The sequence below is a fragment of the Glycine soja genome, chromosome 6, assembly GCF_004193775.1.
Source record: "Glycine soja cultivar W05 chromosome 6, ASM419377v2, whole genome shotgun sequence".
Classification (NCBI taxonomy): Eukaryota; Viridiplantae; Streptophyta; class Magnoliopsida; order Fabales; family Fabaceae; genus Glycine; species Glycine soja.
Window position 1 is genome coordinate 2,252,988 of NC_041007.1, and position 24,742 is coordinate 2,277,729.

At 33.4% G+C, this 24,742-nt stretch overlaps 3 protein-coding genes across 11 annotated transcripts; 2 read left to right on the forward strand and 1 right to left on the reverse strand.

Moving 5' to 3' along the window:
• The first annotated feature begins 876 nt into the window (after window positions 1–876).
• LOC114414628 (cytokinin dehydrogenase 5-like) lies at window positions 877–8,307 on the forward strand. 2 transcript variants are annotated; one of them, XM_028378948.1, is made up of 5 exons: window positions 877–2,213; window positions 2,635–2,768; window positions 3,457–3,732; window positions 6,106–6,368; window positions 7,740–8,307. In XM_028378948.1, exons 1-5 carry the CDS (start codon window positions 1,619–1,621, stop codon window positions 8,065–8,067), a joined length of 1,596 nt encoding a protein of 531 aa, XP_028234749.1. In that variant the 5' UTR covers window positions 877–1,618; the 3' UTR covers window positions 8,068–8,307. The 2 variants fall into 2 exon arrangements, with proteins under 2 accessions (XP_028234749.1, XP_028234751.1); XM_028378950.1 differs by having other exon boundaries at window positions 2,635–2,762.
• Window positions 5,971–14,009, reverse strand: LOC114414629 (ribosomal RNA small subunit methyltransferase I). 5 transcript variants are annotated; one of them, XR_003667235.1, is made up of 11 exons: window positions 13,779–14,009; window positions 13,599–13,693; window positions 13,426–13,522; window positions 13,213–13,341; window positions 12,905–13,013; window positions 12,679–12,823; window positions 12,208–12,250; window positions 11,065–11,238; window positions 10,365–10,490; window positions 7,191–7,387; window positions 6,234–6,352 (listed from the first exon to the last, which is right to left on the reverse strand). XR_003667235.1 is itself a non-coding variant. In XM_028378951.1 (10 exons), the coding sequence occupies exons 1-9, from the start codon at window positions 13,935–13,937 to the stop codon at window positions 10,383–10,385; spliced, it is 1,059 nt and encodes a 352-aa protein (XP_028234752.1). In that variant the 5' UTR covers window positions 13,938–14,008; the 3' UTR covers window positions 5,971–6,352; window positions 10,365–10,382. The 5 variants fall into 5 exon arrangements, 4 of the variants coding, with proteins under 4 accessions (XP_028234752.1, XP_028234753.1, XP_028234754.1 ...); XM_028378951.1 differs by lacking the exon at window positions 7,191–7,387 and having other exon boundaries at window positions 5,971–6,352; window positions 13,779–14,008; XM_028378952.1 differs by lacking the exons at window positions 6,234–6,352; window positions 7,191–7,387 and adding an exon at window positions 8,150–8,571.
• Window positions 14,010–19,231: 5,222 nt separating this feature from the next.
• On the forward strand, window positions 19,232–23,984 carry LOC114414630 (BEL1-like homeodomain protein 7). 4 transcript variants are annotated; one of them, XM_028378956.1, is made up of 5 exons: window positions 19,232–19,401; window positions 20,502–21,460; window positions 22,131–22,483; window positions 22,835–22,895; window positions 23,029–23,676. In XM_028378956.1, the coding sequence occupies exons 2-5, from the start codon at window positions 20,609–20,611 to the stop codon at window positions 23,674–23,676; spliced, it is 1,914 nt and encodes a 637-aa protein (XP_028234757.1). In that variant the 5' UTR covers window positions 19,232–19,401; window positions 20,502–20,608. The 4 variants fall into 4 exon arrangements, with proteins under 4 accessions (XP_028234757.1, XP_028234756.1, XP_028234758.1 ...); XM_028378955.1 differs by having other exon boundaries at window positions 20,505–21,460; XM_028378957.1 differs by having other exon boundaries at window positions 20,513–21,460.
• Window positions 23,985–24,742: the final 758 nt, after the last annotated feature.

Consider the following 24,742-nt stretch of genomic DNA (forward strand, 5'->3'; position numbering starts at 1 on the left):
ACTCACAAGTTATTTACATAACTTTTAAGATAATTATTATAAAAAATCAACAAACTTATTATAAAGAATATAAAATTATTTATCAATACATAGTGTAATACACACACAAAATCAATGCAGTCTCTTTTATTTCACTTTTATCTTAGTTTCCTTTGAGTAATGATATGTAAACATCAAGAGTTTAATCACCATCACCTTTATCTATTATAACTACCATTTTCACCTTTATCTATTATTTCATTTTTCTTTTTTGAACACTGATATATAAATGAGAAATACTAACAACACATCCTCAAATATATTTCTTCAACACATATTCTTTTTAATCAATTAAAATTTATTGAAACCCACAAAATTAGAAGAAAAAATTATTAAATATGATATAGTATCCACAAAATTTTATCATTTCTAATAAATTTTTAGAAAGAATGCATACAAAAGAATGTTTCATAATATTTTTTTATATAATTTTTTTTGCTCTAAGTTACTGACCATAATGTCTTTGCAACTGATATTAAAATATTTCCCTGTATTATCAAGTGTTAGTCTCAATCATCTTTATCTATTATATTTAGCTGCAATTTTTTTTTTCTCTCGACTTTTTTCTCTCAACGTGTCAAATAGCATTAATGTCCGGTACATCTTTATATATCATTTCCCCTCCTATCTTTCTCTTTATTTATTTTTCATTACATATCATATCTATTAATTTTTTTTTTCTCTTCTTGACTTTCTCTTTATTCTATATATCCATACAAGCTAAAAATGGGGCTGTAGTCTCAAATTTTGCCTCTACCGCGGCGTACTGGACCTGCTGTATTTTCAACGAGCCCTTATTATAACTAGGTCAGAAATTTAGCTCCAGACTCAAAAAAAATGGATCAAGAGATGCGCTGTTTCCACATTGAGGCACGTGTCTCCTCGGTCCAGTCACGTGAAGATTCACGTGCCTTTACTCTTAGCTTGAGCCTCAGTTCCTCGTGGTCCTCTCTCTGTCCTATAAATTGAGAGCCTGTATCTTACATCCTAGACACACAGTTGTTTGTGAATCACTAGCTCATTCATCACAACTCGCCGCACTCACCAACCTACCCAGCTACTTTCCTTCTAATTTTCATGCCAAACCCTTTTTCTTTCTTTTATGAGAGACTCGATCATCCTCTATCTTTACTAGCTAGCTAGATCATCAATTCCTTTCTAGTAATTTGTTTATAATTATTTCTCAATTTGCATCTGTTCGATCTTATAGACATACATATCTCCTAAACAACACATAGAGATTTTTTTTAAAAAAAAGTTACAAGTAGAAAGTTTTGGCAAGAATCGAAGAAAGTGAGTGAGAGCAAAGAATCTTCATCTTTCTGCATGTTGCGTACAGAATCTTTAAAGCGAAATCCTGCTTACGTTAACCCACGACGCTGTACCAAGATTTTGTTCTCTTCTCTAGAGCTTCCCAAGATTCTTGCTTTCCCTCATCCACCACCCCCACTACCGAATAACTCATCATCGTACGCCACACACATGACACATGACATGCATGTATCTTCATTAATTCCTTAGCGAAACCACACGTACGCTAGCTATTTTTTTAATTATTTATTCTTATCTTGGTCTATTAATGGCTGTCAACAACAACAAGCTTGTTCTGTTAACATTCACCATATGCCGTTTAATAGTAACGGTGGTCCCAGAGCTGCTCGATTTGGGACTCCAGGGTCGTCTCAGCGTTGACACGTGGGAACTGGAGGCGGCTTCAGTGGATTTCGGGAGGCTGAGTAGAGGGGAGCCTTCGGAGGTGGTGCACCCTGCCACGGCAGAGGACGTGGCTAGGGTGGTGAATGCAGCGTTCGAGTCCCCGTTCGCCGTGTCGGCCAGGGGGCACGGACATTCGATAAACGGGCAAGCCCTTATAAAAGAGAAGAAAGGGGTGGTGATTGAAATGGGAAAAAGTGATAGTGGTGACAACAACGATCACAATGGTGATAGTAATATTATCAGAGTGTGTGAGAAAGGAATGTATGTGGATGTGTGGGGTGGGAAGTTGTGGATAGATGTTTTGAGTGCAACATTGGAGTATGGGCTGGCTCCCATGTCTTGGACCGATTACTTGTATTTGTCTGTGGGTGGAACCCTATCCAACGCTGGAATTAGTGGACAAACCTTCAATCACGGTCCTCAGATCACCAATGTTTATGAGCTCGATGTCGTTACAGGTAATTTAATTACTTTAATTTCTATTCACGTATGACTTTATTCTTAAGATACAAATTTTTTTAGTCATCTATGCTTAAAATTTAACATTTTCAAAGAGAAAAAAGTAGTTCAAGCCTTATAAGTTATAACTGATTTTAAGCTACCATGGATTAATATTATTGAAAATTAATGTTTGTATATATACAGTTTTAAATAATTTAAATTTGTTGCCAAATTTGTTTGTTTTACTATAAGAAGAAAAGATGCTTGTGCTAAATAGTTGTCCTTGTTCCCCAAGAGGAAAAGTTTTTGAGTAATTAAACAGCGCTGTCCCTCTGGTTTGTCATGGGCTGAGAGTACAAATGAATCTGGTTTGTCTTTAGCTTGGTTAATTAATTAGTACGTACTGTCGTAACTTATTGGTATGATAATATGTAACAGGAAAGGGTGAGCTGGTGACATGTTCAGAAGATCGTAACTCGGAGTTATTCCATTCTGTTCTTGGTGGTCTTGGACAATTTGGAATCATCACAAGGGCTAGAATTGCTCTCGAACCAGCTCCTCACAGAGTATGTGTATGTCTCCTACGTACTTTATCTTTGTCTCTTTTTCTTACGCACACATATACAGTACCCAAGTCGTTGCCTCTCTCTTTTTCGTACTAGCTCGTGACCTCGCACATATGCTAATATTTCATGTAATAATTAAAAATAGGTTATGAAAACGAATAATATTATCTGTTTTCTTAATGCATATACTCTTCATTCCTATTTTATTTTTTAAAAGCAACTCAGTGTAAATATTATTTCTTTTCTTGGAAATTTTTCTTCACATCAGCGCGACAAAACCTAAAAAGGGTCGTTTTCGAAGGGATGGTTTGGGTACTCTCCTAACAATATAAAGCTGGAATTCTCGTTAGCGTGTCGCTTGCCTGCAGGCTAGGGACATTTTCTCTCTTTTAATTCATTTCTGTTAACCAATTAACTCATAATACTATCGATTAAGGGAACTAACTGATCATGAGCTATAACAATAGAACATTCTCGCATAATTAATATTATTAGGGTTTAATTTTTATTTCACTGTATATTAATATAAAAAAAATTACATTTTCAACTAATCACACATCAAGATTAACGGATAATTGGATGATATTATAAAATGAGACATAAACTTCTCATACATGTTTACTTATAATTGGATGATATATAAAATTTCTTTACACGGATGGTCAGTTCATATATTATATTATTTTAAGAGCAGGTTCGGTGGATACGAGTACTGTATTCAAATTTTGCAAGGTTTTGTAAGGACCAGGAGTATCTGATATCTCTGCATGGGAAAGCAGCAAGGGAGAGATTCGACTATGTGGAGGGTTTCGTGATAGTTGATGAAGGGCTGATCAACAATTGGAGGTCTTCGTTCTTTGCAGCTAGTAACCCTGTTAAAATCACTTCCCTCAACGCTGACGGAGGTGTTTTGTACTGCTTGGAGATTACCAAAAACTACGACCAAGGGAACGCAGATTCTGTTGATGAGGTACGTATATACACACCCAACCCAACTTAGATTTTCTCTTGTTTAATATAATATTATTCACTGTTCATACACTTAGTGTGCTGTCATAATAAAATATTTTCGTATATTTATTATTTGTTAGAAAAAAAATTCGAACTTATAATTTTTTTTTTCATTTTCATTTATCACTAGATGAATTATTTGTTAGAAATAAAATATTAACTTTATTAATGTTTCTCAAATATGATACTTGATATATTGATGTTGTTTAAATTCTAAACACTTGGAAAGACATGAAATATAAGTATGTGTCTGAATAAATAATTAGGTCTTCTCGGGCTTTTTCTTCTTGGTCAACACATTTATGCCTCAGAGATTCTATAGGATTTATAGGAAGAAAAATATAAAATTAACAGGCAAACATAAAAGGACAAAATTAATGCCGTTGATTTGAACATCAATTAAAAAATAACATTCATATGGATAACAAATTAACAGACAAACTAACAAGAAAAATAGCATTATTCAATACCAGTTGTTTTACCACATTAAATTTGAACGTTTAGTTTTGAGTCAGACTAGTTCGTCTGTCTTTTCTCTCTTTATCGTTCTACCCTTGGAAGAAACAGCCACGTTTGAAAAGTAGTCAATTGTATTTAACTATGATCATCAATTTTAAATAAATGAATACTCGTATTTTTGTTGTAAAAAAACCTGTATTTTTGTCTTTCATAATTTTTATTAAGTAGAATGAGGCAGTATTAATAAAGTGTGAATGCAATATAATTAAATGAAGTTATTTGCTTAAGCTAAAAATATTTAATTTTTATTAATCACATAAAATGTTAAAAAATTAATTATTTTAAAACGGAAGAAACATGTCAATTAATCTTACGAATACTATCATATCATTATGCAATTAATCTCATGATTTTTTTGGTTCACAAATTCATGCTTACTTTAATAATTCACTCTCTGTCTGTTTATTGTTGAAAATCTGATGTAACATTTGTTAATGGTATCTTTTAAGTAATTGGCTAAAAGCCAAGTGATTACCTCTAGACAGCGTAGCAATAAATATATAACAATAATTCTCTTATAATTTTTTCTTGTTGAATTGTATGACCAAAATATTTTATTTAATTTGTTTATTTTTCATAATTTATTGAATTTAAACCTTGATTCTTCCTGCATCGCTGTCCTCGTATACGATTATTCTCTGTGCCCAAACATTGACCAGTCTGTAGTTGTACAACAGAATGCAATAAAACATACAAAAGAAAACATGTGGAAGATCTTTGTGTAATCTATCATCTCGATTCAATCGCAAGATTGAATGCAACCTTTTCAATAGTTAATTTCACTGTTTAAAAATGCCGGCAGTCCACCAGAATATTCTCTTACTTGTTCTTAACTTCTCTTAATTAATTCCTGTCAAAGCTAAATAACTGCTTAGAATAATGGGACTGATCATCCGAACAAAAGCAGCGGCTACCTTAGCTGGCACTGCCACCTTTCCTTTTCATGTATAACGTACTATTTAGTTTGGCAAAATAATCAATACATATAATCGATCAACACCAAATGATAGTAGTCTTTAAGACCTAGAGAGGAAATTAAAAGAGATAAATATAGATAAAGTAAGTAATACCATGTTATGGAAAAATAAACATAAAAAATTATAATAGATGTTACTAGAGTGTTTTTAATTTATATATAGATGTGTCTTTATATATACTTCACTTTTTATAAATATATTTAAATAAAGATTTGTTTGTATTTTGATCTATTAGATCTAAGTACAAGAGATTTTAATCTTTTAATTTTTTTTATTGTACTTATGATTTTAAAATTAAACAAAGTTTGTCCTTCTATTCATATTTGTTACAAAACGTCAAAACCTTTAAGTTCACATTTTCTGTTTAAAATATTTATAAATTGAATCAAATTATATTATTTAAATGCTTTTTATTCAAAACATACAAACCGAAACATCAAATTTCAAACAAAATAATTTTACATGTACAGCTTATGAAGTTCTTCAGATTTTATTAAAATTTGACTACATTTTTTTATTTATAAACGTTTTAAATTATTTTACATCTTTAATCCATTATAAATTCCCAAAATTTAGGATAAAAATTAAAATTTTGATATTTTTATAATAAAAAAAGAAGCAAAAGGATTAAAGCTGATTTATTTTGAAAATAAAAAGACATAATAGATTAAAACAACTTAAGAAACTAAAATGCTTCATAGTCTCAAACTAAATGGATCAAAAGTTAATGTAAAACATTAATTTGTTTGTTGTTTTGATTGTTCAACATTGCATTTACAACGACGATAGAGACATTTTCTTAGATTTCTACTTTGTACGTTTTTTATGTTATGCAGGAAATACAAGCTCTATTGAAAAAGTTAAATTTTATACCAACATCGGTTTTCACAACGGACTTGCCTTACGTGGATTTTCTGGATCGTGTACATAAGGCAGAGCTGAAGCTTAAATCCAAGGGTTTATGGGATGTACCTCATCCATGGCTCAACCTTTTTGTTCCAAAATCAAGGATAGAGGACTTCGACAAGGGTGTGTTCAAGGGCATTCTTGGAAATAAGACAAGTGGGCCTATCCTCATATACCCTATGAACAAAAACAAGTAAGTTTATAAATATATATTTCCACATGCATCCATTTGCTATACAGTATAGTGTTTCACTTATCATATTCATTCATGTCCTAGTCATATATATGTAGAATAAAACCACTGCATGTTTGCAGGCATGCATAGATCTCCTCATGTATAAACGACATGTCTGTTACTAACAGCCTCTTATCGAGTGTCAGTGTTTAGGTCTATGTTTATCTCTCTTTTCGATCCAATTTTTAATTAAGGTATATATATATATAAAGAAGAAAAGAAAAGAAAGAAAAAGTTGAAAGGAATAATGAAATAGAGGATGAAGTTTTGTGATAATGTTGAAAGAGAAAAATTGTGCAACATAAGTATATATTTTCTACAACGAAAATATTCCCAATAATTATGGAACTAGATGATAATGTGTGAAGACTATCCACGATTGATTGACAGATAGTACTATTGTCGGAATTAATGGATTAGGGAATAAACAGAATCTGTACGTTTATATGAATCCCTAATAATAAATGGCAGAATCTGTTTGTTTCTACTTTCATTGTGTGTACTAATCCAGGTCCTCAACTCAATAATTCGTGAACTTAACTAGGTGACACTTGTTTAGAATTAAAGAAGATTTTGATAAATTTGTCTACATGCATGTTTAAACACAGAAAAAAAAAAGAATTAATTTCTTTTTTAAAATTAAAATTTACATCTTAATAAAATATTAGCTATATATAACTTAAACTAAGAATGCTTAATCCAATTAAGTAAAAATATAAAATATGAAAAGAACAAGAAGCAGAGTGAGGTGTATGTAGTAGAAAGAGATGGAAGACACACGAGGGTTGTATTGTAGCCAACATAGCAGATGAAAATCTGCATCAAAGCCAGCTAGGAAGTGCCACGTTTATTTTTTCTTGACTGGAAGCAAACAAAATGGATGGCCATGATCATCCAACTAGGGAGATTCTGTTGTCAGAAGATCTTCTATAGGGACCCACTCCTCGAATGGTAGTGTCCTCACCTTCTATACAAACCTAGTTCCATAGACACCGCCGTATGTGCATCCAACCATATCATCAACGTCCAGGTCAATATGCACAAATAAAAATCATAATAATTGCCCTTCTTTATGTTTATTTTATTTTCAGTTTTTCATTTTAAAAATACCAAAATTAATGATAATGATGACTTCACAAAATAAAAATAAAACATGCATGTTTGTTATACTTGCCAAAGCACGTATATATTGCGCATACAGAATAAGATAGCAAATTAAATGAATTCTGTGTGTATTGCATTGGTTTCTAAGTGACAAGTCAAAGGATTGTTAAGTAGTAAGCAAATGAATCCTTCCAAAAGATGATTTTGGGTGATGGTAATGTGTAGGTGGGACCATCGAAGCTCAGTGGTGACACCAGAAGAGGATGTGTTTTACCTGGTGGCATTTCTAAGATCAGCATTGGATACTGAGACATTGGAGTACCTAACTAATCAGAACCGTCAGATTCTGAGATTCTGCCATGATTCAGAGATCAAGGTGAAACAGTACCTACCCCATTACACTACGCAGCAGGAGTGGATGGACCACTTTGGTGATAAGTGGACCCAATTCAATGCCAGGAAGATGCAATTCGATCCCCGCCGAATCTTAGGCACAGGGCAACAAATTTTTCAATTTCATCCCTCCCTCACTCCCAACAAGGATGATATGTAATATGTAGAAAGTAGAGCAAACATGCAAAATAGATAAATAAGGGAAGTGATGATGGGTTCAAGTTGAGTAGCAAGTCTAGGGCTTACAAAATAAACAAGTGTTGTATTATTGTAATTAGGAGTAAATTACAAGGAGGATCATAGCAAAAAGAAAAAAAGAATTACAAGGGTTTTTTCAAACGGTGTGGACATGTAGTTGTACTACATTAGTGAAGGATCAAGAGTGGTTGAGTTGTTGATGGAGTTGGGTTATTGTTATAATTAAGTAAGGAACCCAATAAGGATTAGGCCCAATGAATATAATAAGTGGTGGGGCCCGCTTTGGGGGAGAAAAAGGGCAATTTGCATGTGCCTATGATATGTCCCTGTGCAGCGCCCGAGATCCAGACCGCCCGCCCAGTTTGGCTGTCTCGTCCATTAACACGCAGCTGTCTCCAGTTTCAATCTTTGCCATTTCCACTCTTTTCAATATATATCTTTCAGCTTTTATTATCCGTTCAAATTCCTAGTACATTTCACGTCTCTATGTCAAGGAAAGTAATGCATTAAACATTTCAAATGGAGGCATTTCATTAGTGACTCCTTATAAAACACAATCCTCAGTATTTATCAATAATCTTAACAAGAGTATAATAGACATATATTTTTAATATAAAAGTTTTTACATTGTGAATAATGAATTAATTACAAATTCTCTTTAGTATCACTTTTAAAATAATATTAATACAAATCAGTATCACTTTTAAAATAATAATGATACAAATGAGTAACACAGCACATGTATTACAGATAGTGATGAAAGAGATGATAACATAAATCCAATACATTATGTATTCTAAGTTGGGAATATCTTCTAGATTCTGGAAGTTAAGGAATTAAAAGAATTAACAAAGATTTTAGTCTCTAAATTTTTTAAAAATTTGGTTATCATCTCAAAAGGCAGCAGTGGCAAGATTCATTCGACCCGAAATTAAGAGATTAAAAAATTAATTAATCCGAAATTAAAATGTACCAAAAGGCAGCACTAAAATGCAGCACTGGCAAGATCCATTCGACCTCTACTACGTAATGGTGCTGCAAAAGCAGGCTTTATGTATTTAATGGCTTTTAATCTATTGGCATTTTTCTTCAAGGTGTCTCCCCACTAGAAATTCATGGGCACGGAGCTAAAAAAGAGGCCGTTAGTTAGAGCATGAAGCTTACTATACAAAGGGAATGTGATCCTTTTATGCTTCAAGCATTACCATTGGATGCATGTTTTCAATCTTTTATATACTAATATTAAAGGGTAAAAATAAAGTATGTTTTTTTCTCTCTAAAATAAGTGAAATATGAAATTGGTACCTCCTAAAATTTTCATCTCATGAGCTCCTTTAAAATTTTACCGTGTTACTATTTATTAAGTATGTTAACTCTGTTAGTGAATCCACTTGCATGATAGACAGAGTTGAAAACAACAGTTTAAAAAAACGGTGGTACATGTTAAAATGTTGGATAACCATACTGGATTCACCAACAAAATTAACATACTGGATGAACAATTAAAGTTTTAAAAAAACTAAAATGGGACGAAAAATTCAAACAATACTTTACCCATCGATAAACATTAAAATTAAATAATAGCTAAAATTTCATCCAATTTTTTCAAATTGAAGAGGATTTTCTTCCGTAGATTAAGGATGGAATATGTAAAATAAGTTAAATGAATCCGGAATATATTGGTTATTCCCAGATACTAAAGCAAATACAGAATTCAGGTTTGCCATTCAATTTCCCGGCCAGGAGTCCTCTCTAATAACCAGTTAAATGGTTGTGGATTGGTGGTTATAATAACCACTTGTTATATAGGGTTAATTTTTATAACCATTTATAAATATACCGGTTATATAATAATCGGTTAATAATGGTTATGGTTAAAAAATTTATATAACAGGTTATTTTGAACACTCCTAGCCAGGACGATCCAATCCAACAGCAGCCCGCTGTCCTGGCCAGAGTAGACATTTACAATGAATTTTGTTATGTCCTGAAGACCCGAACCCTGGGGGAGCGAAGGATACAATGTGAACACTCAGTATACCAGCCCAACCGTTCTTAATATGATGGGTAATAGTGCTCCCAAGGGTAAATCATTTCATTCCTCTCTAGGAGAAAGCACATCACCATCCAGGTTGAGAGTTTCAGCACAGAGACAACTAAACCTCGTCTTTCTCGGAACGATTTTACGCTTTAAGAGGACAATAACTCGACCAAAAAATGGTAATCAATGAAACACCAGCAAGGAAATATCAAACTTACCTGCAGAAATAATCTGCACTAATTTGAATCATCATCCACTTCAAGTTGCTTCCCAAACTTTCTTAATGCAAGTGAATATATAGTTTTTCTACTCACTGATGTCCGGCTGGTAACCAATTTGACAGCCTAAATACACACCAGCAGTTGAACTTAAACAATTGCATCGGAATTACATAATAAATGAATGCTGAAATGAAAGAAGGGAAAAAAATGAACTGACTCAATATTCAAAGTGAGTAAATCAACTGAGGTAAATTAGATGATTTTAAGCTAATTTTCAGGGTGATTAAAATTTAATTCTAAGATCGTAAAACAGAACATGAGATTTACATAATGTGAATTGTGAAATGCATTAAGAATGAAGATGAAAAAGTTTCCTTAGCTGAGCTGAGCAGGATCTTTTTCACCAAAATCAGTGGGCAACATGAACAAATAAAAGGGAAAAGAAGTGGTGACGATCTTCAGTTTAAAATGAATATTTGTCCATAATATGGATACTATCTTTTTTTCTCATTCCCTATTTCTTTTAACGTCTAAAGCTTGAGAAATTAATGATCACCTTTGCAGAGCCACACTGAACCACATATGTCCAAATCCACAACCATTTTCATTAGCTTGACTTATTTAAATCATGGACAACCATATATCAAGCTTCTATTGAACTAAAATTGAATGCATACAGATATAAGGAAGCTATTACCGTGGAAAGACTCTCGCCACCAGCAATCAGTTCTCTTAGTTCACTCTCAAGCTCAGTGTCTGACGGAGGTTCAACTTTAGAATTTGCTTTCCCTTCGATCAATATGGTAAGTTCTCCCTTCACTTGACGAATAGAAAATACTTCCTTGGCTTCACCAAGAGTACCATGCCAAAACTACAGAAGCAAGAATAATGCATATTGCTTCAGCAAAATATCAACAAAGTTCTACAAAAACAAAAGCATACTGATGGGTTGCTATTAAGTTTCATAAAGCCCCCTTCTACACTCAGCCACAAACACAAAATCACACTTCCTTAACATTGCCCCTCTTAAAGATTCAATGCAACGTTCTTTCAAGTTAAACCAAACATTAGGTATAAAAGTAGTAATTTCAAATCCCAAATTCAGGCATACTAAAATAACTGCAGTTAATGAATAATTACTTTTTTTAGCAGGACATAAAAGATATATTTTTTCATAAGCAAAATAGTTATTGCACATGCATGGAAAAAATAAGTTTATTTAATGTATTCCATTGGTGTGGACATATAAAGAGTCAAAAATACCAATGGGCCCCTTTGTTCATATAACTACAAATTAAGTGAAATGTAAAGAGTCAAAAATACCAATGGGCCCCTTTGTTCAAAATAATCATATCTCTTTGATTAATCACTCTCATTCCTCTCACAGTTCCCCCTACCTCTCTTTCTTTTCTAGATTGTTCTCTTCCTATCAAAGCTTCCTCTTTCTTTTCTAGATATGGGATTTTTCTGCTAAAATTCCTCATTTCTCTTCGATCAATAGCTCTCACAACCTATGTTTGTCCCTTTAATATATTATTTTAATTTTGTTTCATGGAGTTTGAAGTTATGAACCGATGAAGCAAGGTTGGCTCTCTAGACTACAGACCCATTGACCCAGAGGTTTAAGGATGAAGCAAGGTTGGTACCCATTAAGTTGTTCCTGTTGATCCAGTGATTTAAGAAATATGTTGCATGGTTCATTAACCATCCAATAATAGTATTGACCTAATCTATCCAATCCATAAATTTTTATATTTTATAATTGGATAGTCCGGTTGGATTTATTTATGGATGAACTGGAAAGTTAATGGATAAATGGAAAGTTAAATGCTAAACTTACCTCTTCATGTAACTTAGTCATTTCCCGAGCAATAACACATTGCCTGCAATATCATCAAATTGAAGAGTCAACCGATCTGAGTCAATATTCCCAGAGCCACACTTCTAAGATCCTCCTTTAAAATTTTGCCCAAAGGAACACCCCCCCCCCCCCCCCCCTTCCCCTAGTATAAAAAAATACAAAACTCACAGAAGTTATTGCTAGTGCAACTTGTTTGCAGAACATTAATACATAAGACATCAAAGTTCGTGCTGTCATTGAATGGTAAAATAAACAAACAGATCATGGTTCAGAACCTCAATGATTAATATATCGCAAAAAAAATTGGATTCTCCAACTGAAAATTTTGAGAGGGGAGACAAAAACTATAGTGATAAGTGATTAGAAGAAAAGGCCAACAAGTGTATAATACTTTTATCGTGGATGTAAGCATTATTATATAGCATCAGGGTTTAGATTAGCTCTCAGTACCTTGCATCACCAAAAATTGAAGAACTCTCATCAAGGAACTGAGAAAGCTTGTGAGGAGGAACGTAAAATATTTGTGTTGTTGTTTGATCAGCTGAAACCATGAGCCTTTTTCTTCTCGATCCCGAATGCTTAGGAAGAAAACCAACTACAAAATTATACGTCACAACACCCATCTTAGGCTCCAAAATACCATAATGTACAAAATTCAGTTTAGCCAGCTTATTACCAAATGTAAATTCGTCAGTAGGTAAACCCGAGGCAGAAAGAGCCGACACCAAAGCACAGGGACCAGGGATTGGAACAACCAGGATATTCTCACTAACACACAATTTGGCCTGCATTTAAATTTGCCCTACATCACCAAACACGCACTCAAGAAAGAGATATAGACAAACACGATTTAGGCTGCAAAAAAACGGTTTTAAATTGTGGCCGCATTTATCCGTAATTTCCCTCAATATCAAGAAATAAGACGAAACAGCTGATTAAAACCTTGTTGACAAGAATTAATTTGCATAGCAAAAACACACTTACCAACTCCGTACCAGGATCACTTATACCTGGCATTCCAGCATCACTTATGAGAGCCACAATCTCACCCTGCTTCAACCTCCTCAGCACAAGCTGTTCCCTATGCGATTCATTGAACTTGTGATAACTCATCTGAAGAAGAGCTACAAAAGACCATTAGAATAGGCAAATTGGAATTACACGCTGTGATTGCGATTGCGATTGGATGAGGCTTACAAGGGGTGTTTTGATGTTGTAGTGATGAAGCAACTTCCCAGAGTGCCTAGTGTCCTCTGAGAGTATGACGTCAGCCGAGTTCAGCACGCGAATAGCCCTGTGCGTGTGTGCATCAAACAAATGTAATAAAGTCAAACTGAAATAAGGAAAATGTAGAGGGAGATGTTGCGTACCTCAGTGTGATATCTTCGAGATTTCCGATTGGCGTTCCAACGAGGTAAAGACCGGGTTTCAGAGACTGCGAGTGACGAGTATCCGTTTCGTGACCCTACGAGTGGAAATTCAAATTCGGTGAGCGTTGCAAGGAATAGTATGATGAATTGAACCTAGGCATAGCATGAAAATGAAATTACAGGTTGTAGAGGGAGATTGACGCCGGAGCTGGAGCAGAAGAAGGAGAAGAGAGAAGAGTTAAGTTGCTTGCGAATGGGAAGTCCATTGGTAGCGCCGAAACAGAAGGGAAGTGGTGCGGCAAAAGAAATCGCCGTCCAAGGCAATCGTCGAATCAACATTTTTCCTCTATCGCTGCAACGCACAGCACACTGATCCTTTTGCTTTCCAATTAGGCCCAATGGATTTCACAGCAACAAGTCCAACAGCGGATACTTAGACAAACTTTGACCAAAAACTCTTACAAAAAGTATAATAATAATAATAATAAGCATCAACACAAACAGGAAGAGATCATCCATAATTATTGAGATTTGAGTTTATTCCACCCCGATTATTTCAGAAATGTGTATTATACAAATAAATTTTTATTTTTATAAAACTAAAATCTATAATAAATAAATGTTTTAAATTTATAATTAACCATTTAAATTGATATATAAAGTTCTTTTTTATTGTTGAAACTTAATTTATAGATAGAGAAAAAAAAGGAGTAAATTAAAAGGTATCAACAACTAGGAAAAACAAATGGACAGATAAAGATAAAAGGAGGATAATTTTAGATTATTGAAAGATTCTTTTTCAAGTGGTTGTGGAAGTAGCATATGAATGTATATTAAAAAAAAATAAGACAAAAATATTGTGAATATTTAATTGAGAGAATGTGAAGAATGAAAAGTTCATGCTCTAATGAGTGTATTGGTTTGAAATTATAAAGAGTATCGTATTATTTAATTAAGACTTTTAAATAATATAAATAAATTTTATGATATTTAATCAATATTATTAAAAAAATTCAATTAAAAAAAGGTTTCAAGATCTAGTGTTATTTTAAAACTTTTTACAACTTAGCACAGGTCTTTTAGTATTTAAAAACATTCAAATTTTGATGAATTACTTTGCAAGGTATCTTTTGTGTAACTTTTTAACAATATGTATAATTAACGCATTCATCCAAATCCTTGAAACCTGTTCAATCTTTCATATTTTTGATTTGTCATTTTTAAATTTCTCTTTCTCCTATTACACGTAATTTCTTATCTTTTAGTTCAAGGTAATACAAGCACCAGTACATTTGCCTTGTCATTAATTTCTTCCAATCTTACACATCTTCTTTGCAATATGGTAAAAGACCGTTCTACTTTTTTCCCTTAAGTGCTAACTTGTTTATATACATGTGGGTGACACTAAGTAAACCACAATCAATAATGAGATTACAGCAGTAACATGTAGTTATTTTGAAAAATCATAATGAAATTGTGGTTTTTAGATAACTATCATACTTTTAAAAGGTATCTAAACGTGCTATTAATTTAGTCTTGAGTGTGCTTATTGGTGACATACAAAAGACAATTTCTAATTAAAAATAAGTTTAAACTTTTGAGAAAGACTTTTGCAAACAAAATTTTCATTTAAGTCCAAGTAAGATGAAGTATATGGGTTTATGAGTTTAAATATCTAGCATCGATCATACAAAATGAAGAAAAAATTAAGGTTAAAATATAATTTTCATTCTCTTATTTTTTTTAAATCCGTAAATTTATTTTTTTATTTTTTAATTGAGACATTTTGTCTCTTATTTTTAAAAAATTCACTATTTTAATTTTCTTATTTTTTACTTGAGATATTTCGTCCCTTACTTTTAAAAAATATATAATTTTAGTCCTTTTATTCAATTTCAAATTTGATTATTTACTTTTTAAATAAATTAAGCTTGTTATCAGTTAAATAATTTTTTAAAAAACTATCATGTTGATAATAAATAAACACATGTCAATCAACGTTTATAAAATACATATTAAAATTGATTACAAAGATTAAAATTGTAAATTTTTTGAAAGTGAGAAACAAAATGTCTCAATTAAAAAATGAGAGACTAAAATTGTTGATTTTTTAGAAGTGAATGATGAAATTTCTCAATTAAAAAATATGGAAACTAAAATCGCAAATTTAAGAAAACAGGAGGATGAAAAATATATTTTAATAAAAAAAAATTAACAAAGATGTCACATATAGGTTATAAGTAGGATGACTTAAATAGAAAAATACATAATGAGTTATTTGTGATCACAAAATACCTATCAAATTCAAATATAAGTTTCATCTCACAATTGTACATCAAACTACATGATAACCAAGCTTTCTTTATTCTTTTTTCTTAAAAATTGGCACATTTTTTTTATCCAAGACATGTGATAAGATGGTAAGAAATTTATAATAATTCATATATCTTATTCAATCAATTAAGTTGAATACTCTTGAAAATTATTTTTGTTTACTTGTTAAATAGTTCTTTAAAATTATTTTACAAAATAATTTAAAATAAAACAACAGCACAATCAAATCAAATTTATTACACAATTAAGTATCGTACGAACTTACTTAACACCATATCAAGTGAATCGTGCTACTGAATTGAATACTACCACATTTAACTTAAAACTTCATGCTTTTAGTGTATGAGTCTTTGCCATTTATAAATTATAAAATTTCTTCACTCATACTTTGACGCATTTCATTCAAAAGTAATAGCATGACTGACACGTTAGAAAAGATTAATTGCTTTTCAATTTTGAGGCCCATTTGGGTTGAGGATATTCCACCTGATACAGTGTCTTCCTCTAATTTGATTCAATGAAATTTCGTTATTTGGGGAGAGAGAGAAAGAGAGATCAAAGAAAGCCATGAAAAGCTATAAGTGAGATTCGTACCCACCTTTGTTTCCTAACAATTAATCTGACTTGTTAACCAATGGGAATTATGGGAATCCCTCCGAATCCAATGCCCACCCCACAATTGCCAGAACATATTTGAATTGAACCATTTTATTTTTTTGTTAACCAATGGGAATTAAGGGAAAAAGGAAGGATTGCCACTTGGAAAACTCACCCACTACTTCTCCATTCTCCAACCATTTATTAAGGCGCTTTTCATTAGAATTACTGCAAGACTATTGAAAAATTCCATCAGTTAAATAATTAGAGCAATAACTCAGTTGCCAAATAATTACAGCAAGAGTTCCATCAGTTTATTATTAATTCCAGACTTAGACCAAATCATTAACTTAATAATAATCTTCAGGTCTGGAATATACAATTATATTTAGAGATTAACTGTCCATGATGAGCTTACCCTACTCCAACAATATTATTTTATATAGAAGTTACATGTGAATTAAGAAAAATATATGTATTTGAGGCTTGATCAAAGATGATCTATATATCAATATTTAGCATTTTATAAAAAACTGTAGTTTACTGGTTAATTTGGCCTAAAAACACTGAGACCAGAATGACTTGGATCACACCAGATGGAGCCTATTTTGGTAAAAAGGTACTACTGATGCATAACTTAATGGTTTTTCTTGCAACTTGCGGCCAACATTATTCATCAACCCCGCTAATTGTAGTTGTAGGTTACTAATTACGCATTTAATCAAAGGAACCCATAAGACATTTGATTTGCCACTGCCATGGATAAACATCACATCCATAGAATAGATCGTTTAACAAATTAAAGCTAACAATAATATATATCTATACGTAAATACTCATTATTTTTGTTTGGTATGACGAATACGGGGTCTAAGATCGGAATTATAGCTAGGATTTTGAAACAATTAAATGAATATGTGCTTTTTGAGTTGTAAGTTATTACACCCTATTAAATGCAGTTTTAAATCGCTATCTCTGGTTGTTATTCTAGGTACAAGACAAGAAAAAGGTCAAGTGCCAATGAAGATAACATATATAACAGTGGCGGTAAACATAAGCAGATGTATGAAAGCGATATTGAATCTTTATATTAAATGGATGAATACCTAAGTTATAACGACTTAGTTTAAAATAAAATAAAAAAGGCCGACGAATCGAAGAAAAATTAAAAAAATAAGTGAGAGTATTGAAATTCACCAAACATGAATCTTGCATCAAGTGCTTTTCAAAATTAGAATGTCACTGAATTTCAGAAATACTAAGAACTACTTTTATATATTAAAAAAAACAATGGAGAGTACTGATCATTTCATGAAAAACCAAAAGAAATGTTATGTGAAAAAAAAACGAGGAAAATTATTACCTCTCTCTATATATACTTAATAATATTATACATGCACATATACACACATATATATATATATATATATATAGTTTATATTCTATTGCTTGAAAATGATAACAGATTTACATGTAATCTAATAACTTGGTACTTTATTTCCCTCCTGCTCGAAAGGTATTGGATTCTTAAAAACTAGTAGAAGAGGAACCTAACTCCACTGTATATCGGAAAGAAGAAAGAGGGAAAATACCTCCTTTAATTTATAAACTTCGACTCCCGAAAGTCAATGAACCATAGGAATTCAAGAGCACAAAATATTAATAAAGCATTTATATATATCAGATGATATGCCCGTGGGGGATGAGATCGAGAACAAAAGAGAAGAAAGTTTCTCACAAATTAAATATTCTTATCTTGAATGTATATATAGTAATAGAGTCAAAAGAACAATAATGGTTAATGTACTGGCTTTTGATGCTTGACTATTAAGCCGATAAAGCTATATTTTTCAGTTCAAAAGTCTTTTGCTATTCGAGAATACGTAACATACATATATAGATAGCATCTTGTCATCATTGGTTTAATTTAATTTCTTCCAAATATTGACCTTTTATATAGCCCCATATTAAAATGAATACTAATTAACTAATACGTGTATAATGTATGCAATATTAATAATCAGAAATAGTGCATATATAGGATGAATAATAAAAATGATGAGTATATTATATGTATGGGGCCAGCAATGAGCATATAACATAAGCGTTGGTCGTATAAAAGGAACGTAATCATTCGTGGGGTGCAGTTGCAATTAGAAGACATGAAGCATAAACGTCGACGCGTGAATTTGTCACTTTCACCTACTCCCGAATAGCGAATCCAGCCAACTTTATATTCTTTCGATTTTCTTACATTATTATTATTATTTGGATGGGTTTGTTCTGAGATATTGCGTGTGCAACGTTTTGTGTGTTGAGTTCATTGCACCAAGATAGAGAGAGAAAGATTACATGATTTAAGCGTTAAGTGGGGGTTTAAGGGAGGGAGGGTTACAAGTTACAGGTCCACCAACTGGTGGTTAGGGTTTGAACCCTTCCAAGCAAACAACCACCACCTTCCATCTTCTATACACACACACGATTTTCATGAGGCGTTTGCCACACGTGAGAAACTCGACAATGATTGACGCTGAAATTTACTAATTATTTATTGCTTTTTACCAATATCAATTTTTCTTTTTAGGAAAATGAATAAATAAAGTTGTTGGTGTTGGCGAGTAGACAAGTTCTCCCATTTAATATTTAATAATAATAATAATATATTTTTATTGGTTGGTGCCGTCGTTCCAATGATAAGGAGGTCGGTCTTTGTTTGAAATATAATCTCTTGGGATTGTCTGGGATACCTCAAAACTCAGCCTCAATTTATGTATTGTTGTCTATAATTTCTGCTCTGAAACCCACACTTTTTTCTCTCTTTTTTTTTTTTTAATTTTAGTCCCCTGCTACTGCATCTATCTCTCACTTTCAGGTATTTTTTTTCTCTCTTTCATTCTTTCTAAGTTTGTGTTTATAAAAGGTCTACAACATAGTAGAAAGATTGTCTTCTTCAAAAAAATAAAATAGATTGTGATGATGATGATGTAGTGTTGTTTGTGGTATTAGATGATGCTTGTGATGGTCACTAGAGTGATGGGGGGGATTTGAATTTGATGACTAAAAAGCAAAGCTGAAAAGTGAAAATTAGAATGTTTAAGTTACTGTGACTGACTGGAGAAGAAGTCTACAATTTAAGAAGTGAGATTCAATGAGTGATGTACTTCATGCGGGTCGGATTTTTCATCTTGATTGAGTTTTTTTCTTTCTTGATTTATTGGTGCTTCCCTTTTGAGTCACGCTTTTCGTCTTTTCACCAATGAAACCATGTTTTGTGAGGTGTGTTCTGGACAAGTGGAATTGTGGGATTCTTGTTTCATGGTTGCTTCGTTTTCGTGGTCTTTTTTTTTTTTTTTGTCAAATTCACATCACTTTATGCTCCCTCTATTTTGTCCGTGTTGCAAGTTGCAACCAGCAACCATAATGAAACTTATGCGCATAAACATCTGCTTCTGTTTGTGTATTTTGTCAAAAAAAAAAAAATCTGCTTCTTCCATCCCATGAGAATTTGCACACCTGTCACAACTGAGTACCATATTCGTCAAAGTGATCATGTGAGAATAACGACTTCAGAATAATACTGGATTGCTTTACATTTGTTTGGAAGTACGTTCATGTTAGAACCGAAATGGTGGGGGTTAGTTTGTTGGGGTTTGAACTTTGAGACCAAAAATCAATCTTGTTCTTCTACCAGCTGTTTGGTCCGGTTTGGGATGTGAGTTTTCAAGCAATTAGTTACACCTTCCACGTTTTTAAGCAAAATTGATTATTGGAATTACTATGCCGTGCATATTTTCATCCTCGAACAAAGCATAGCCATGTATTGTGATTATGATCATTATACAATGTATGCATGTATTGATTGAAGTTTCGGTTGGTTATCCTGTGTAGTTTCTGCTATACAAAATTTTGAATTTTTAATTCTATGAGCTTTTGATGATTCAATCTCGCTCTTACCTTATTCACCTAACGAAGCAGAATAGCAGGGGATTTGTTATAATACCATCAAACAGAAGTACAAAAGCGATGTGCAGCTGATTCCATTGTGAAGAAGAGAGCAGAAAGAAATAAGCTTTATAATAATGTATCCCAACCAAGCCTTTTCTTCAGGTTCTTATGCGGAGATGATGTCTGGGACTTCTCTGTTACCTCATGACTACAGTGAAACTGTAGGTGGAGGACAAAACGAGGTTAAGTTTATCACAGCAATGGGTGAGACAGTGACCATGCACTCTATTAATGGTCATTCCAATGCTGCAAATGGTGATCCGTCATGCAACTCTTTTGCTGGGGATTCCCACGTTGTTTCAAGGACACAAATGGGAATGGCAGATAGTGAGCAAAACGTAAATTGTCAGGGCCTATCTCTCAGTCTTGGGACACTCATGCCTTCTAATGCATCCGTCTCTCCATTTCAATACCAATATCACGACACTGGTCTCTTACCACTAATGAATGATTATCCAAATCCAAAGGGAGCCATGTCTCTCAAAAATGATGAGGGCAATAACCTACATAGGGAGTTTAGAAGTGCTGAATGCATGGCATCTGTGTCTTCTGGAGGCTTTCTTGACATGGTAAAAAAGGAGTGTTTTTACAACCCCCATGACCCCTCAATGTGTCTTAAAGAAGTCCCCTCTGATCTACCAGGCTACTCAAACAGTATTTTGAACTCTCAATACCTGAAGGCGGCACAAGATTTGCTTGATGAAATAGTTAGTGTCCGAAAGGCTTTGAAGCAATCTGGAATGGAAAAACAAGAGAACACTGGATTAGATGGCTCTAAAGATTCTGATGGAAAATCTACCAGTCAATCTATGCAAATGTCTTCAGGCCCTAATGGTTCCACTGCTAATGCTTCTAGTGAACTATCATCCGCAGAGCGGCAGAACTTGTTGGACAAGAAAACAAAGCTTTTGTCCATGTTGGATGAGGTAGAGTCTATATTATTATTATTGTTATATTGCATTGTTTCTTTTCATTCCATTGACATAATTGGCTTAGTAATCTGTTTCCCCTTTTCCTCGTAGATGTTATGATCAATGATAGACTATCAGTTGATAACATAAAAGATTATTATTATATAAAGCAATTTTTTGGATACCATAAATTGTTATTCCCAACTTTTTTACTCTTCTACATGAGAGTATGCGTGTAGTTTTGTTTTCTAGTTTCTAAACCTCTGAACTTTTACACTGTTTGCAAGAGCTCTGCTGTACCTATGTGTATACTGTGCGGTCTGCAGAGATTCCAATTGCCCAAAACAGTAAACGCAGTAAACTGATTTCGAAATGTTAGCTGTCACACCAGATTGAACAAGTGCACCACCAGTAAATCCATTTATTATATGGTTGATGCCACAAAGTTTATACGTTTTCATTTAATATTTTCCATTTCAAACTATGTGAAAGAAGATTAATTAAGTGAACATAATATTGCTCTACAGTTTTATCTATAATTGTCTCTAGAATTCATTTGTTGCTCCAACGTTTGAACGGTGTGCTTAACTATTGAAAAGACAGTTAGTTATAAATTATGAATTTTTATGATAGTGTAGGCCAATGGCTCAAACCATAAATATTCATTTGTTTCCACTGGTTATAGGTAGATAAAAGATACAGACAGTACTGCCATCAGATGCAGATTGTGGTGTCATCTTTTGACATGGTTGCTGGCTGTGGAGCAGCAGAACCATATACCACACTTGCCTTAAGAACAATTTCTCGCCACTTTCGGTGTTTGCGTGATGCCATCAGTGGCCAAATTCAGGTGACCCAAAGAAGCCTTGGGGAGCAAGAAGGAATACCCCGTCTCCGCTATGTGGATCAGCAACTTAGACAACAAAAGGCACTTCAGCAACTTGGTGTAATGAGACAAGCTTGGAGGCCTCAGAGGGGTCTTCCTGAAAGCTCTGTTTCAATACTCCGTGCTTGGCTCTTTGAACATTTTCTTCATCCGTATGTCACATGTCACCCTCACCTTGTACTTGTTTTTTGCTATTAATAACATTATACTAATCTTGTATGTTTATTTTAAGAGTTTAGCTTAGGTTTATACCATTATCCAATTATAAATCACTTTCGATATAACTTTTAAAGTGATTATCATAAATATTTATAATCTTATCAGGTAATTAAATTACAGTGTAAAACAGTTCGTTTTGAAAAGTATCAATAGGCTAGATCTACTTTCACATTAAATGATTTATTGGAATATTAAAAAAAGAAAATCTTGACACTTTGATTGCATAGTCCTTTTTTTCTTATTTTATTTAAATACCTCAACTTACATTTGATAATTGACACCAGTTACCCCAAGGATTCTGAGAAAATTATGCTGGCTAGGCAAACAGGCTTGACCAGAAACCAGGTACATTGTTAAAAACCTAGAATTATGAGCTATTGAGATTTTGTTTCCTGTTTAATTAAACTGACAAGCTAAGTTTCAGTTCAGTACCATCATGATTGTTAATATTTGTTGAGGAATTCAATGGTGATATCAGGTGGCCAATTGGTTCATCAATGCAAGGGTGCGTCTCTGGAAGCCAATGGTTGAGGAAATGTACAAAGAGGAGTTTGGAGACTCCGAGATGAACTGCAACCTTTCATCTGAGAACAACACGGTCAAATGTAAAAAAGATGATCTTGTTCAAGAGTCTGATAACATAAACAACAATAATAAATGGGAAGAGACACAGGACAATTTAGTAACTGTTGACAGTGTCCAAGTCCAACCTCAAGCAGAACTGGATAGAGGGGTCAATGTAGAAAATGTGGTGATGGATTCTGGAACTGGGAAATTGCAGGGTGATCAAAACCAACAAAGGCTTGGCATGAACAACAACAACAACTTTTATTCTATCTCAACCAACCAGAATGATGGAGGCCTAATGGGTTGTTCTACTCATGCCACATATGATTTATCAGAGTTGGGTAACTTTACTGTGGGTAGCCACGTTTCCCTTGCATTGGAGTTGAGGAACTGTGAAAGTGATGGGTTTGCCATGTCTGATGATGCCATACGCAAACGACGTAATCAAGCATTGGCCTCTTCCCCGGAGACTGATTTGCTAGATTATCATTTCACGGATTCAGGAAAGCAACAACACAGGTTTGGCAATCCCCATTTGCTGCATGAGTTTGTCGTATGAAATCTAGCAAAAAAATATTTGATGATTTTAATGGATCTCTGGAGAGGTGTACCTCAACAAAGCTGAAAGAGAAAAAAGCCTATGCTGTGCTGCTGCTGCTGCTGCTGATTTTGCTACTTTTTTTCTTCCTCATTCTTGTTGCCCATTGTTCGTAAAAAAGTGATGTAAATCACAAAACCGTACAAAATATACAGGTAGATATGTGTAGATATATTCGCTTGTAATATTTTACAGATGATTGGTTGTATGTATGTGCAGGCAATTTTTGTAAGGATAAATAAAGAAAATTTCTCGTGCATTATGTTGAATAATAAGGAATCTTGTAAAAGAAAAAAAAAAAAAAAGAAGACACGGTAACAAGTACGATGTGAATGTATTGATTCTTGTTAGTAAATTCACGGCATGTCGTGTGTGTGGTCCATATGCGCACCTTAGTCTGTGTCATTGATGAATCATGATGATGATGCTTCATAACTTTGCACGGAGGCAAAGGAGCAGTACAAATGCGATTCAATAATACTATTAAACCATGTCCTTGCTGCTTTTAAAACAAAACTGATATTGAAACAGGATTCTTTCACATGAGGTTTATTTATGGGCTTGCAAGTGGCACAAACTTGTGGCATTAATAGGGTATTAATTTAGAAATCAGATGAGGGAAGTAGGGGGTGTGTGCCTGATGTAGGTATGCGGCCTTTACAGACTAAGGTTACGGAGGGAGAAAGGGACAAGTGAAGAAGTCCAAAGGAACAAAGATCGTAATCATTACTAAAGCATAAAAACGAACCAATAGGCTCCTCAAAAACAATCTCAGCAGGCTCAGGAGCACAATAAAATGAATGAATACGAATGAAATGAATACATAGCTAGCCACCCTTTGGTGGTTTTTATTTAAATTTTGAGTTTTTAACACTATGGTTTGAGAAATTGTGATAATCAGTGTCCTTTCAACATCCCTATGCATGCCCACAACACCTAACAGGGAAAAAAGTTAGATATAATTTATACAGGCTTACAAACTGACAATCCTAGAACTGGGAGTGTGCAAAAGATAGCCCACTTTTTC